The following is a 14,107-nucleotide window of genomic DNA, read 5'->3' as shown; positions in this document are numbered from 1 at the left end:
GCAACGTTCCTAGAAGCTGACCTGGACGCCGCCACCATTGCGGGGATCGCAGAGAAGTGCACATTTGAGGGCATGAAGGCAACCCTGGACAACTCCCGGTACGAAGATAGGAGAGTCATGGCCAGGAAAGGTTTGTTACTTCGTCCTAAATAAAAAGGTTTGCCTGATATCCAGTCTATCTTGGTTGGGGCAGGCTGTGTCTTCGGGGCTCTAATAGTTTCCCCCGTCCAGCTCAACAGACCGCCCAGTGGTAATGTTACGCCTGTAGGTGTTTTGCCCGCCAGGAGGTAAACTCCCATCATGCACTAACCTACCGGAGTACCTTGCTGAGTCGGTCGGGGAAGAGCTTCTGCAGCCCCGGAGAGAACCCGCCTCAACCTCGATAGATGGATGGATGGATGGATCCGGATGGATGGTGTGTTTGTGTGTGTGTGTGTGTGTGTTTGTGTGTGTGTGTGTGTGTGTGTGTGTGTGTGTGTGTGTGTGTGTGTGTGTGTGTGTGTGTGTGTGTGTGTGTGTGTGTGTGTGTGTGTGTGTGTGTGTGTGTGTGTGTGTGTGTGTGTGTAGATATATATGTATGTTTGCCTAAGACTAAACTAAGCAGTAGTCTTAGACTTAGATATAGACTAGACTTAGTCTAAGACTAGACCATGTGAAGCTTATGATTCTGCTTTTTAAAAGTTATCTTTCTATAGTTTATGTTTGTTCTTCTGTTGATTTCCTAGGAGTTGTTGGTGACTGGAAGAACTACTTCACCGAGGAACAAAATCAAGCCTTTGATGCTCTGTACGATGAAAAGCTAAAAGGAACAGGTCTTGACTTTGAATTTGAGTAGACGACGTTTCAAAACGATTTTACATAGACCCGGGTTTCCCTCAATGTTAGTAGATTGCATAACTGGGTCCATAATTGTTACGATTCAACAATATTAGCACGTTGTAAGATCTACACAACATTGTCAGACGAAGGTGCGACCTTTTCAGTTGTTAGTGACTCGGAAAAGGTACATGGCAGCATGGGCATTAAATCTAATGTACAAAATACGATGAACATTGGCTATTACTAATGTTTATATTACCTCATTTTCCGGACATGTACACTGACGTCTCAAAAAGCAAACGCGAGCAAAAAAGAGAATGACTATCAAAGGATAATAAAGCTGGTGATTAGTTTAAGTTTACGATTCTGTATTTTTACTTTTGATAAAACAAGGTTTTAGCTTTGGGAATTAGTGAATACTCCAAATTACAGATATAAATAGAGAGATAGATAGATAGATAGATAGATAGATAGCTATATAGAGAGAGACAGATTGATAAAATCATATAGATAGATAGAGTAGATAGATAGATAGATTGATTGATTGATAGATGGATAGATAGATAGAGTAGATAGATAGACAGATAGATAGATAGATAGACAGACAGACAGACAGATAGATAGATAGATAGATAGATAGATAGATAAATAGATAGACAGATAGATAGATAGATACACTGACTGTGACGAAATAGAACCTCCCGCCACCAATCAAGGATAATTGTATCAACTGTAATCTGCGGCGCGCTTTGGTGTCACCTGCGTTGCCAGGTAACGAGATTTGTTTTTCATGTGACCATTTTCCAGCCAATGAAAATACGGAAAGCAAACTTCCTCGACCAATGAGAGAACGCTTCACCAGTATTTAAGCTGCCGCGCGGGAAACATCGTGAGCCTTTGCACTTCAGTCAGCGGAAGAGATTTTTTTCTTTTTTTACTCCAATTTTTTTGTTGTTCTCGGCGCTGCACTGACCTACCATGGCTCGTACCAAGCAGACGGCCCGCAAGTCGACCGGCGGGAAGGCTCCCCGTAAGCAGCTGGCCACCAAGGCGGCGAGGAAGAGCGCCCCGGCCACCGGCGGCGTCAAGAAGCCGCATCGCTACCGGCCAGGTACGTGTGTTCTATGTAATTTGTTGCATGCTACATAGTGGTAGGTCAACTAGCGGGGTTATACCGCTTCGTCGGGGTTCTTGTAGTATACCGCCCCTTACTTTATTTCCTTGCGGGGTGATGCCCTTTCGTTGGCTGATACGAGACCCCCGTCAGGGAATGATGTAAAGGTGGTTGTCAAAACTTGTGGCGATGATGCAAGTGACTTTCATCCTCCCAAAACACGGTTACAATGTTTAACGTTGGGGCGCGCTATCTTTCATATACTAGTGCTAGTACTGTTTCTTTTTTTAGGAAATTATACAGAATATAATGCCCTTGGTGTATGCTAGTAACAATCCCCTGTACGCTGTCGAGCCGAAAAGTTACAGTAAAGTTTCGTTGATGTATTCGCTATTGTTGCGGTACTGCAGGCACGGTGGCGCTGCGCGAGATCCGCCGCTACCAGAAGTCCACCGAGCTGCTGATCCGCAAGCTGCCGTTCCAGCGCCTCATCCGGGAGATCGCGCAGGTACGTATACGGTGGTCATTTTCTTTCCATCAAAACACAACATTCATGCTAAGGAATATACTGGATTTGAGAGAGTACTGCATGGCGCGTAGAAGTCTGTGTACTAGTGATTATTTTCGTCATGTTTGATGTGTAAAACTCACCTAACTCAGATTTCAGTCGTCAATACACGATAGTGAAAATTTTTTAGCTAGAACATATCTAGTATTAAGCTTGAATAAACGTCCTTGCTTTAATATTTACAACAGCAAGTGCACTACTTTGTTCATTCTAAATACTTAAAGAACTCTTATACTATGTAAATTGTTTATATATTGTGACAATGATTTAATATTTCTATGTCCAAACTTAATTTTAGTATGCTGCGCCTTTGCATTTCCCCAAAGTTAACAGCAAGTTTTTCCAATGCTTGATGCACAAGATTATCACAATTTTATCACAACTTATCGCTCAATTTTGTGTTCTTTCCAGGACTTTAAGACAGACTTGAGGTTCCAGAGCTCGGCGGTTCTAGCCCTGCAGGAGGCGGCGGAGGCGTACCTGGTCGGTCTGTTCGAGGACACCAACCTGTGCGCCATCCACGCCAAGCGGGTCACCATCATGCCCAAGGACATCCAACTGGCCCGCCGCATCCGCGGGGAGCGCGCCTAGCTCTGGGAACGACGACCCGGGTCACGTGCTCACTTGTACATAGAACTCTTGGGAACGAGAAGCTCACCGTGGCAGCTAGTTTTGTACAGTATATGTTGAATAATTAACTTAAGTGTAGTAACGGTCAAATGTAGACAGAAATGGCGTTAAAACGTGTGGTAAAGGCGAGGATACCACATATTTAGTTAAGTTGCCGTTAACATGGAATTAACTGAACTGCAAGGCTCTTTTTGTCCGCTTTGATTCGTCATTTTAAAATTTGTCCGCTAAGAATGTTACTTGAAGTAGCCATAGTATATTGCGTCCGTATAATGCGTTCAGTGTTCGTAATTTGTGAATTCTCGTTGCATCATCTCTGTAGAACAATTGTATAATCCTCAAGCTCAACAAATATGTATATGTATTGTAGAAAAAGTTCATATGAAGTTTTCGTACTGATGATGCATTTGAAACAAAACTTGCGGTCATGTTTCATACCCCTGTGTAAAATGCATTTTCCACCCAAATCCAAGTTAGTATATATTTGTGTACATCCACCAGCCAACTGACCGTTTTATACTTCTGTTTTATCTTTTGAGTTTGATTTCTAATAAAAATATTCTGAACGCCTAACTGCATCTTGGACTTTTTGGGGGTAAAATGTGTCTTAGTGTAATCACCTTGTGAAACTATGGGGTAAACAATTTCTGATTCTCAGTTTCTACTACAACTGCAAAGTAACAATACTAAGTCATGAATAAGATACTACAGAGAGGGTAACTATACTTATGAGTGTAGCCTCTAACAGGAAGTACGTGAAATTGAACTTTTTTCGTACAAATCATGTAATTCAAAAGCAGTTATTCAAGATCTCCTCAGACCAGCATAGTATCTTGTCGCCTAATGTCGCCTAATATCTGCTTGGAGATTATATAATGACTATTTTGCACATGAATACTACAACTTGCAACATCTACCTAGCTGCTTGTGCCTGTACCCATAGTTCTCACACTTGAAATGAAGTCGCACACTGTAGTGTACTAAATACTCTTTTGATAGCCAGTGCCTCGTAACGTGTTTATGTATTTTGTTCATCAAGGAAGCATCTTCGTCCTACAATGTTATGTAGAGCTTACAACGTACTAGTATTTTTTTTTATTCCAACATGCAATCACCAGACGCGGTGACGGCACACTCAAGTTTTTTCAACTTATATTAATTCCGCCACCAACACAGGGGACAAATACATGACAGGACAATACTCATTTACACCTGAGCTAAGTGAGGAAAGCCGTGTAAAGTGCCTTTCTCAAGGGCACAAGATCGGTGGCATGTCAGGACTCGAACCCGGGACTCTAAGTTCCGAGTCGCGTACACTGCCGCTACGCCACACGACCCCACACAACGTACTAGTATTGATGCATGGTAACAGTTATAGACGCAGATATGTAACCTTGACGGAAACCCAGGTCTATTACTGTAAAGATCGTTTTGAAACGTAATCTACTCAAATTCAAAGTCAAGACCTGTCCCTTTCAGCTTTTCCTCGTACAGAGCGTCAAAGGCTTGATTTTGTTCGTCGGTGAAGTGGTTCTTCCAGTCTCCAACAATGCCTACAAATCAACAACAAAAAACAAACAACAACAAAAAAAACTATAAGGCAACGTTTATAAACCAGAAGCATAATGTTTGCCTGCACATGGTCTAGTCTAACAAACTACTGCTCTGTTCATTGTTACTCAAAAAACATTCATATAAACAAAATCCTAAACAGCCTCTCTAACTCTGTTCTGCCACTTGCTACATAATGTTATCAAAAAGGACCGGGCGTCTTTTTGTGACCTGTTTATATGCCCCGTTTTTGCTGTCACTACGTGTCCCAACGTGGCATTTTAAAAGGTCACAATCTTCCCCACCAACCTCTGCTTGGAGGGTAGTAATAATAGAAGCTGTTACCATACCACAAGCAAATATTAACACCTTTAGTGAAGTAAGCGTTCTACTAGGATCTCCACTAGCTCACACAACTTCACCGTCCAAATTCCTTGTTCGAAATCTTTTTACAGTGACAGTTTCTTTCCCCGTACGGCCAAGCTTGGGAATTCCCTCCCTGACAAGTGTTTCCCACCAACCTACAATCTACAGGCTTTCAAATCAAACGTTCACCGCCATCTCTTGACATGTTTCTCTCATTTTTGTACTTTAATGCCGAGAAGTGGTCGTATAGGGTTTGCATTGAACCACTCCGTTAAAAAAAAAGAAGTAACAAACCTTTCCTGGCCATGACTCTCCTATCTCCGTACCGGGAGTTGTCCAAGGTTGCCTTCATGCCCTCAAATGTGCACTTCTCTGCGATCCCCGCAATGGTGGCGGCGTCTAGGTCAGCTTCTAGGAACGTTGCGATTCTCTTCACTTCGCTGGCGATGTCCTTTTTCATGTCCTCGTACTTGAGAAAGATGAAGTGGGGGTCATCTCGCTTCTCCCACCAGGACAACACGTGATCAAAGAAGCTGCCGTGGACCTCTAGAAAGATAACCGGGCAAATTAAAATCATGACTAAATAGTCAGACGGACTCAGACCGTACTGTATCTATATCAGTATCAGTATAACCACCTCCGGCGTAACACCAGCTAGCCGCGCAGGTACGCGGCGCGGTGGCAGCTGGTTATATTACACCAATCGACCTGTTACACCCAATCTTGTACATCTAACTGAAGTTCCAGTTTTTATTAACCCCTAAAAAGAAGGTCTTGAACAGAGAGTGTCTCACCCTTCCCAGAAAGGAAGTCTTCGCAGAATTTAGGCCATGGCCTCTGGTTGGCATCGAGGTTTGTTATCTTCAGGCTAAAGTGATAGAAGGACACAGCCGCGTCCTTTGGGTTCCTCATCACTACCAGGATTTTCTCCTGAAAGAAATTATATAACGTTATAGATCGATTTATTACCATCGCTAAGAAGGTTATGTTTTGGTATGTGTGTGTATATGTGTTACTCTCCAAGCAGAGGTTTGAGTTTTGGGGGTATTTTTGGCGTGTTTTGGGCCTTTTTTTATCGGGGTTTCTTTTTTGCACTGGATTTTTTTTTCATCCCAACTCAACTTTCCAAGCAGAGGTTTGTGTTTGGGGGTATTTTTGGCGTGTTTTTAGGCTTTTTAACGGGGTTTCTTTTTTGCACTGGATTTTTCGGGTTGGGATAAAAATAATTCCAGTGCAAAAGAGAAACCCCGATTTTAAGCTTTTTTTAGCTTAAAAACACGCCAAAAATACCCCAAAACCCAAACCTCTTCTTGGAGAGTATATATTTGTACGTGCATGTCTTTTAGCACGATATTTACCTTCGCCAAGAAGGTTAATAGTTGGTAGTGAGCAGCCACTAGCTCTGTCAATTTCTAAAACCCGAGCGATCTGATTGGACAACACCGTCACGTGTCACCCGACCATCCCCCTGCTCTGTCCTGCTACGAAATGTAACCCAACACCACAGGCTGCCTGCTAGTTACCGTGGTGACAGACGTCTGGTCCAGGTCATTGACTGAATACATGTATTTGGAGAAGAGGAAGAAGCAGAGCAAAAACAATATGTTTTCCTTCTACGAAGGTTGACATAAATATATGACTAGTACCTTTCCCCGGGGATTGGCGATCCCGGGGGGTGCTGTCCCGGGTTTAAGGTGGGTGAGGATGACCCGGGGGGAGGGGGCGTCTTCCAGCAGCACGTATGAGGGGAGGGGGTTCTCGGGGTAGAGGAACTCCAGTTTCCCGATGATGTGGTCGTCTGATTTGGCGGGCGACCTCCCGGCGGCCTGCAGGATCTGAGTCACGATCTCCAGGGTCCAGTTCGTACCTACAACAGTAAAGCTGCATTATGTAACATTAGGACGTTACAAAAAAAGTCATTTTTTTGTCATTTCTTTAATCAACATTAACCTACTCCATCCCAAGTATCCCACAGCTGTCAGCCATGTATGTTTACGTTCTGGAAGTTTGGGGTGGTACCATAAACTGCGTGGTTCTAGTTTTTGTTTCAGTGGAAGTAAATTAGAGTCACGAAAATTTCTTTCAATTTGAAATATGTCAGTTTTGTGCAAAAATGTCACATAATGCCCCATTAAACACAATCACTCTCTAGAAAGCCTCCCAGAGGAGGCTGAAAGGTTATACGTTCAGAGAACGACCTCTCTATAGCCGTGGCGACTGTTGAATCGGGCTTTTTTTCTGGTAGACTTATATATAGTCCTCTTGAAGACTACCAACAAAAACACCCGATTCAAATGTCGCAAGCTGCCCCTCTTATTAAGTCAGTGACCTGTGTCAACAAGCCGGCCTGCATTACAGTAACGTTACAGCTGACGCACCCGTTATATATTCATCTAGTTTAGTCCCTATTATCTCCATATTTAAATAGTGGGTGTTGCAAACCAGAGTATCGAAAAACCACCTTGATCATGATCTTCACAATAATTTATTCTTTTGTGTATAGGTCTTCGGAAAATTAAACTCACGCTACAATCCAAGGACGTTCTATCATAGAACAGGGATGCCAGAGTGTAGTGTACAGTGTCGCAGTTTTACGGAATACGGTACAAATTTAGTATACTAATACGATTGCACTGTATTCCGTAAACTTGCACTGTATACTAATACGATTGTACTGTATTCCGTAAAATTGCACTGTATACTCTGGGACCCCTGTAGAACGTCCTTGGTCAATCACAAGAATATGAAGTGCCTTTGTCCTGTTTCAACGGTATCGAAATGTCTTGTGGTTCCGCATTTCTCTCACCTGTTTTGGGAAAGCTGACAATGACGATGTCGTCGTCGCGAGTCTGGAAGGTTTTCATGGCCTCGAGATTCTCCATGGTGACGAAATGAGGATACAGAACCCCGTTATGAACCAAAGGCTGTCTGTCAGGGAACGACATGGTGGACTGAACGTTTCCAACGATTTCTAGAGCTGAATCAAGACTCGGCTGTATTCTGCTGTACACACAGGTGACAAACTTGTTGGTTTTAGACGTATTCGTGCCGGGTACCAGATTACCCTAATTTCGGTCCTGAACTTTGGCCTGAAAAACGACCGTGCAGACGTTGACCGTGCGGACGGTTGTCCCTTTAATAGGGGTAAAGGTTATGTTGAAGTTTTTCCAGTACGAATGCCCAGAAGTCTGTCCCAAACATTTTCGCAAGTGGCGAACGGTACATGGTGCATGGTACATTATCTTTGGGAACAAAATATTTCAGAACTTCTGTGACGAAGCAAACGTATACATTCCGAACCATTGCAGTCATTTTGTTTAAATTTCGAATTCTTCCAGGGCGACATCCTTTTGAATATTAGGCGAGGTTTTGTCAATGTACATTTTGAGCATCTGGATCTGGAGCACTGGTATTAAATGAGAATGACCTGAAATTTGCATGGGGATACCATGTGTCCACAGAAAGTGCACAATTGTTACAAACAAAGGGTATTGAAGCACTTGATACTGGGTGGAAAAGTTTGATATGGAACAGCCCATTTAGGAATGGGGAGGGATTAAATGAACTAAAATATGCTGTATGTGCTCCCAAGTAAATGTCGGCCTTTCTAGTTAGAATTTCGAATTCTTCCTGGTGACATCTTTTGAATATTAGGCACTGTTTGTCACTGGAAAAGCTCCTAGACAGTTGCGAGCTGCGCGCAACAAGAGACACCCATGTATCAAGAGGGTACTTTGTATTTCCCACCAGTGCTGTGTAATAGGGTAATGGTGCGAGCCTAACGTTTTAAACCTCTGAGTTACTGACATAGGCTGAAGGGCTCATCCTCTGTCTCTAACCGTGCTAATGAAGGATGCTGGCAAGTCTAGGGCTTTAGAAGTTTTTTCGATTAAGATTAACAAGATTAAAGGTTACTTGCAGACGTGCAAAATTGCACTTGTAAATTACTTGGCGACTGTAAATACAGACCAACAGTGTATATTTTTGTATATGGGCAAAGATTTCACACGAACTACTACAATGCAGTTAGCAGTTACAACACTGGCTAGAATATACGCTATATTGCAATATTTTGACGGCTCTAGATAGCTAGGATGCAGAATTAACAACAGCAAAGAAAGGTAGAATAACATATTTGCAAAATCCATCAAGAAACATATTTTGAAGTGCTATTGATCTATTCACCGAGTTTGCTGGCGATGCAAGTAACGTCATCGAATTAACAGACAATGTCCCTATGCTGTATGAAACTGATCTACACTGTAATACCATGGAGGTACAGCATTTTTACCTCAATGGTTAAACATCGATATAAGGTCAAGGAAAATGGAGTTATAAAAGATGGACTATGTCACGGTCAATACTGAAGTCGATATTAATGTCGGGAGTTGGATTTCCCTCGCTCGATGCCGCAGTCCCCCGTCCGCCACTATTACCCTTCTGCGCCGGTAATGGATCAGCACTGCAAAGTCAATGTCTCACTAGAGATGTACTTTACGAGGCAATGCCAATTCGATTCCTTGTTTCTCGGATTCGCCTGCTCGATTTTTATGTTTACCGAAGGAAAGCATATTGTTTTTGCTCAGTTTCTTCTCCTTCTTCTTCTTCCGTTATAAACAAATAAGGTCAATGACCAGGACCAGACGTCTATCACCATGCATATGGTAGTATTGATGTAGGGTTACATCAACTACCATGTTGCAACATGTTGCAAGTGCTGCAGAGTTCAAGATGGTCACCACATACTACGTATTTGAGTAAGAATAAACAAAACAGTGGTTTGTTGAGCTAGGCCATGTGAAGGTAAACATATGATGCATTTGCTTTGCAAATGTTACCTTACTAGTTTTGTTCTTTACTATTATAGGTTTTTGCCAAAGGGCTAACTGCAACATGAAACAGTGTATAGAAGGAGTTTACAGGCAGTGTAAGGTCTTGTAAGGTGGAACATATAAAGTAACTGTTCTAAGAACCGCTTTAATTAAGCTTCATTGGGCATTGTGAAAAGTTGTATATTTGAGACTAACGTTTATATTTTCTCGTTTATATTTTTTACTTACTATTCAAATTCATTTTTGGGGTTAATTAATTTATAACAAGATGCTTTCATGATTTCTTTCATGCAAATATACGAAAACCAAGAAATAAAATTGCTATGGCCTGATACTAGGTATGTATCTTTTCATCGACCCAAACATGCTAGCAGGTGATTTAAAACGCATTTTCGATTTTGGTGTCACAGTGCAGGAGAAAATGTAGCACCCCGTTCGACACATGATCAATCATACGCCGACAAACATGTAGCGAGTGAATCGTAAACTGGCGATTCGTTGTCTACAAATAGTCAAACGCAATTGTGGAGATATGATTTATTTTAGTCTCTTCTATGAACTGCTTTGTAAATTTTTACATATAGCTGATTTCGCAATGTATAGTACTGTTGTTGTTTTTAGTGTGTGGAAGGGCAACTTATAAAGCTGCGTATGGACCTGTTTTTCCTTCCTTTTCACATTGTGATAAACTCAAATAAACAAATTCGATACATAGGATCAAATAACGTTTGCTTACTATTCATAATTGATCTGAAACTCCTTCGAAAAACGTCGCATTTGTATCATTTACGATTGTCCCACGGCGGAATCTGATCGCTATTCACCACAATGAATCAGCATCCGGATAATTCCTCCGGGCGCTACATGTATCATCCTGATAGTGATAGTCCATCAAAACGTCATCAGTTGTCCCGCTGGCCCGACGACAGTCACAGAGCAACTGTCTCTTCGATATTGGACCTAATTGCATCACTTGTCTGGCCACTGATACAATACACTGCGGTATGCTGACACTGAAATTATGCCACGCAAGTATATCCATGGGGTAATCTCCAAGCAGATCTTTTGGTGGCAGCAATGCAGTATCAGATTGTGAAGACAGAATCAAATTGGGAAGACTGTATCAAATTGGGAAGACAGAATCAAATTGGGAAGACTGTATCAAATTGGGAAGACAGGATCAAATTGGAAAGACAGTATCAAATTGGGAAGCCAGTATCAAATTGGGAAAACAGTACATGTGTATCAAGTTCTTATTGTGAAGACAGTATCAAATTGGGGAGACAGTATCAAATTGGGAAGACAGTATCAAATTGGGAAAACAGTACATGTGTATCAAGTTCTTATTGTGAAGACAGTATCAAATTGGGGAGACAGTATAAAGTTGAGAAGACAGTATTAAATTGGGAAGACAGTATCAAACTGTATAGGTAGTATCAATTTGCCACCCGTAGAACTGGCAAAAAAGATACCAGTACAAAGAAGAATTTGAAAGTCCAAAAAGAAAAACACGCCTAAAACACGTCAAAAGAAGATCTGCTTGGAGTTAAGCTTTTTTCCAGTCCCTAACGAAAACAGCGTTCAATATCTCCAGTTACCGGTACCGAAGACGAGTATCTCAGTAACTGCAGAGACACAAACATTACCATTTGGTGCGTCGTTAGAACAGCCTAGTCTGTCAAAATGCCATCACATTAGATGGAACGTCCTTGATGCGATAAGCTTAAAATGGCGAATGGATTTAACAAGCTGATGCGGAGATCAATCAGACAGGCATACGCGGACTTTGCAGAACTGTTACATGCGTCACAGCTATCAGGGTTTTGGACTCAATGGTCTGTGAGACGTCTAGATGTGTAGAATCCCACAGCGAAAACGTGGGTAAGGCAACAATTCAAATTCGTGGTTTTCATATTCGCCTGCATGTTTTTCTGATTTGAAAAAAAAGTCATCACATATATCATTCGGGATTTGAATTACATGTTGGTACCAAGAGTCCTTGTCATCCAAATGTTCAATATTCAATGTCTAAAATGTTAACCAGTAAGGTATGTTGACTTTCTGGTGCCATGTGGCGTCAGATTATGTAGCAAGTGGCAGGTCAGAGTTGGAGGTGCTGGTCACCATATCTAAGAATTTGTTTGAGTAAGAATAAACAGAGCATTAGTTTGTTAGGCCAGGCCATATCCGAAAGTAAACATTAAGAATTTTGCTTTGCAAATGTTTCCTTTTTAGTTATTTCTTTATTTCACCGAGAACCCAGCAATCAAATTGGTGTGGCCCGTACTGCATAACGGAAACCCTACCGGTCCGTGACTGATAGCATGTCGGCATCACTGGCGCTAAACGGGTATGCACCTCACGTCAACATCCCAGCCGCATCTCGTTATAAAGCAGAAATATCACAGGTAGACATTCGAGCGGTCCAGATTCTCCATGTTCCCAGCGCAGATACATACATCCCAGCCGTTTGGTTGTTAAACATGCAGAACTCGTCGGTTTCTGCCGGGGACAATATCGGATTTACATCTCACAGAGCTTTCTGCGGGATTCCAGACTCAGATCTTGCTACTGGATGTCAAGATAATTGGATCTATTTAACGCCAATGGTTATCGATTTGCAGCTATCGAGAATGCCTCGTGTAATTTAAGACCACATGGAGAGATGGGCGGGCTTAAACGGCAGCCATGGCTTTGATGGCGACCGTTGTATAACTGCGAGTCAGACGCACTTGGCCTGAAAACTGGTCCAACTGTTGACGCGGGCGATTTACGACTGGCTCTGTATTTTATCTACAAGATTACGCAGCTAGCTGAGACGTATATTTGAAGCAAAAATGGCAGTTACAAGAGTGTGTGTGCTGGGAATGTTATCAACCGCCGTGTGCGAAGTTGCCGTGCTTCTACTACTGCTTCGAGCGCCGTTAGTAGCTGAAGCAGCCGTGGGGATGATGTTACCGAACCGAACGTGCAACCTCCAGCCTTCCCCCGCCCGCAGCAGCCTCAGCCAGAGGGTGTACAACGCCGACATCGTCGCGTACGGCAAGATCGTGGACAGAACCCCACAGGAGGATCAGGAAGGCGTGTACAGGGCAAAACTGGACGTCTACTGCGTGCTGAAAGGCGGGGCGCTACCGCCGCAAGTTACCGTGTCCTACCTCGGCAACGTCACGGCTTGCTCCCGCACACAGGTGGTCGCCCAGACCCGCTACGTCATCTTCCTGAGAAACCCTCGGAACGGACTGTACATCCCACACGAAGTCAACCTACAGACAGCCGCTATTCCCGCAGACAACGCTACCCTAGCCGCCGTGGTTAAGGTGTGTGGCATCAGCCCCGAACTACCGAAAGGCGTAGACAAGTACATTCAAGTAGAAGACTGCGGTAATTTAGGAGCAAGGGCCACTGATGATCAGTGTATCTCCCCTGTTGGAAGCTCTGCTCCGGTGTATAGGATCCATATCGGGTGGATGTTTGTCCTTGTTGCTACAGCTAGAATTATAGGGCTAGTTAGGCTTTAGATATACAACGTAATGGTGTAGGTAGTATGATATGCTGTAAGCGCCCTGTTATAGCTGGCTATTCATCACCAACTATAGTACAACACGCCCGTTTGTTGGGCAGCATAATATGCCTATTTATCCCTGTTCAACACCAAGGACAGCATATACGGCTGTTCATTACCAAGGACAGCATATATGTGGCTGTTCAGTACCAAGGACAGCATATGTGGCTATTCAGGACCAAGGACAGCATATACGGCTGTTCAGAACCAAGGATAGCATATGTGGCTGTTCAGTACCAAGGACTGCATATGTGGCTGTTCAGTACCAAGGACAGCATATGTGGCTGTTCAGTACCAAGGACAGCATATGTGGCTGTTCAGTACCAAGGACAGCATATGTGGCTGTTCAGTACCAAGGACAGCATATGTGGCTGTTCAGTACCAAGGACTGCATATGTGGCTGTTCAGTACCAAGGACAGCATATGTGGCTGTTCAGTATCAGATATAGCAAAACAAACCTGTTTGTTTTTTAATTGCTTTTCGGTAGTAAGGATAGCATAACATTCCCATATATGGGCGTTTAGTACCTAAGAGAGTGCAATTGATCAGACTACGCTTGAAGGTATTGAATGCTTACCTTCAAAAACGGTTGAGTTCTCCTTGAATCCGATTTGAATCCTCCATATAAATCCAATTTAAATATGCTGTGCGAGGCATATGC

The 14,107-nt window shown here is 42.9% G+C and overlaps 3 protein-coding genes across 3 annotated transcripts in view; 2 read left to right on the top strand and 1 right to left on the bottom strand.

Annotated features, from left to right (window-relative positions):
* LOC109484184 (sulfotransferase family cytosolic 1B member 1-like) overlaps positions 1 to 928 on the top strand; it is a 4,758-nt gene extending 3,830 nt beyond the window's left edge. The window contains exon 6 of the mRNA XM_019787410.1: positions 726 to 928. Within this exon, the coding sequence (XP_019642969.1) occupies positions 726 to 835 (110 nt within the window). The 3' untranslated portion in view covers positions 836 to 928. The remainder of the gene's footprint in view (positions 1 to 725) is intronic.
* Positions 929 to 1,705: 777 nt separating this feature from the next.
* On the top strand, positions 1,706 to 3,704 carry LOC109484183 (histone H3-like). Its single transcript, XM_019787409.1, has 3 exons — positions 1,706 to 1,930; positions 2,344 to 2,441; positions 2,913 to 3,704. Exons 1-3 carry the CDS (start codon positions 1,798 to 1,800, stop codon positions 3,090 to 3,092), a joined length of 411 nt encoding a protein of 136 aa, XP_019642968.1. The 5' UTR covers positions 1,706 to 1,797; the 3' UTR covers positions 3,093 to 3,704.
* A 277-nt stretch (positions 3,705 to 3,981) lies between these two features.
* Positions 3,982 to 8,117, bottom strand: LOC109484186 (sulfotransferase family cytosolic 1B member 1-like). Its single transcript, XM_019787411.1, has 5 exons — positions 7,855 to 8,117; positions 6,695 to 6,915; positions 5,843 to 5,978; positions 5,343 to 5,594; positions 3,982 to 4,684 (listed from the first exon to the last, which is right to left on the bottom strand). The coding sequence occupies exons 1-5, from the start codon at positions 7,991 to 7,993 to the stop codon at positions 4,575 to 4,577; spliced, it is 858 nt and encodes a 285-aa protein (XP_019642970.1). The 5' UTR covers positions 7,994 to 8,117; the 3' UTR covers positions 3,982 to 4,574.
* Positions 8,118 to 14,107: the final 5,990 nt, after the last annotated feature.

This window comes from Branchiostoma belcheri, unplaced genomic scaffold, assembly GCF_001625305.1.
Source record: "Branchiostoma belcheri isolate BF01 breed outbred unplaced genomic scaffold, Haploidv18h27 scaffold69, whole genome shotgun sequence".
In the NCBI taxonomy this organism is placed as follows: Eukaryota; Metazoa; Chordata; class Leptocardii; order Amphioxiformes; family Branchiostomatidae; genus Branchiostoma; species Branchiostoma belcheri.
This window is presented reverse-complemented; position numbering and strand designations above follow the sequence as displayed.